Source organism: Limulus polyphemus, unplaced genomic scaffold, assembly GCF_000517525.1.
Source record: "Limulus polyphemus unplaced genomic scaffold, Limulus_polyphemus-2.1.2 Scaffold3942, whole genome shotgun sequence".
NCBI classification, from domain to species: domain Eukaryota; kingdom Metazoa; phylum Arthropoda; class Merostomata; order Xiphosura; family Limulidae; genus Limulus; species Limulus polyphemus.
This window is the reverse complement of record NW_013669552.1, coordinates 72424-74279: the sequence shown is the minus strand read 5'-3', so window position 1 is coordinate 74279 and position 1856 is coordinate 72424. Positions and strand designations below refer to the sequence as shown.

Here is a 1856-nt window from a genome sequence, read left to right as displayed (position 1 = left end):
CACTCAACTTAAGTTGCAACCACAAGAAACCTCCTTCCACTCAACTTAAGTTGCAACCACAAGAAACCTCCTTCCACTCAACTTAAGTTCAACCACAAGGAACCTCCTTCCACTCAACTTAAGTTGCAACCACAAGAAAACTCCCTCCTTTCAACTTAGGTTGCAACCACAAGAAAACTCCCTCCTTTCAAGTGGTTGCAACTTAAGTTGAGTGGAAGGAGGTTTCTTGTGGTTGCAACTTAAAAAGAAACCTCCTTCCACTCAACTTAAGTTGCAACCACAAGAAACCTCCTTCCATTCAACTTAAGTTGCAACCACAAGAAACCTCCTTCCATTCTCAACTTAAGTTGCAACCACAAGAAAAGGAGGTTTCTTGTAGCTTCAACTTAAGTTGAGAAGGGAGGAGGTTTCTTGTAGCTTCAACTTAAGTTGAGAAGGGAGGAGGTTTCTTGTAGCTTCAACTTAAGTTGAGAAGGGAGGAGGTTTCTTGTAGCTTGCAACTTAAGTTGAAAAGGGAGGAGGCTTTCTTGTAGTTGCAACTTAAGTTGAATGGAGGAGGCCCTTCTCAACTTAAGTTGAAGCTACAAGAAACCTCCTCCCACTCAACTTAAGTTGCTTAAATATTCTGCTAAAATTAATCATAATAAAATTAGGTAAACATTTAAAAAAGGTAAGCCTAAAACATACATAATGATACAAGTTTCATTGATTTCACATTCTAAGAATGTTGCCATAACAAAAGGTAGGTTTCCAGAAACATTACGCTGAAATGACAAGCAAAAAGTTATTTACTGTAACAGTGTGTGTCCTCGGTTGATCAAAGACATCCTCAAGTAAATTTTACTGCCTTTCAAGTGTTTACTACAAAATGTCAAATCTAAAAAACATATTTAGTAAAGTTTTACCAAGAAAGTTTCAGATAAAATCCTTATAATGTGATCTAAGCAATTCTAGTGATAAAACTTGAATGATCATAAGTGCAGCACACTAATTTGTGATTCACCGTATTATGTATCCATAAGATTTTACACAAAACTCACCATCAGAGATGTGAAGAAGTGAAAAATAAAACTTAGGAAATGTAATCAAGAAAAAGAAGGTAAAACAAAAAAGACTTCTGAGGAATGAGATCAGACCAAACTTTTATATTTTATATAAAAATAGCCGACTCCAGTTTTTCCAAAAAAAAACATATACTCGTTACTTATTTATAATGTTTGTTATTATTCTTCGATAATTAATAATAATGTTATTTGCCACCATTTTTTAGTTTAACAGCTCAATTTACGGGAATATAACATAGAACAAAAAAGTTATATTTCAAATACCCATTTTTAGTGTATAGTAAACTTGCAATTTTTTTTTTAGGAAACAAATCTCCTGAAACTCTGGTAAATATATTTCATCTCTATCTACAGTTGTCAGTTTGCAAAGTTTGTCATTTTTTTCCCTGACTTTGTAAGTCATAAAAAAACACATACAACCTCAATCATCCACTTACATAATATTTCATTGCAATTATTATTTGAGTCATCTCAATGCATATTCTACTTTAATTATCAATTTGTATTTTCTCTTACCTCAATTTTCAGATTGTCCTTGTAATCCTCAACCTAAAAAACATGAAGACCTTACTATCAAAATCAGATGTCCACTATAGCCTTCTGAGCAATTATAAATTTTTGGCACACTAATATTTTATACAATAGATAAGAAGTTGCTCATATCAATGAACTTTATGGTACAACATTTATATTATTTAGAACATAAAACACTTTATAAACACACACAAAAAAAAAAAAACGAGAGAGGTGTGTGTGTGTATATATATATATATATATATATATATATATATA

The 1856-nt window shown here is 32.1% G+C and overlaps 1 protein-coding gene across 2 annotated transcripts in view; it reads right to left on the bottom strand.

The window, feature by feature from the left end:
• Positions 1–1856, bottom strand: part of LOC106470320 (proteasome activator complex subunit 3-like) — a 39074-nt gene that overhangs the window by 25580 nt on the left and 11638 nt on the right. Inside the window, exon 2 of one of the 2 annotated variants that reach the window (XM_013930867.2) lies at positions 1581–1613. The exons of the other annotated variant lie outside the window; for it this stretch is intronic. Within the exon in view, the coding sequence (XP_013786321.1) occupies positions 1581–1613 (33 nt within the window). The remainder of the gene's footprint in view (positions 1–1580; positions 1614–1856) is intronic. 2 annotated transcript variants of the gene reach the window in all.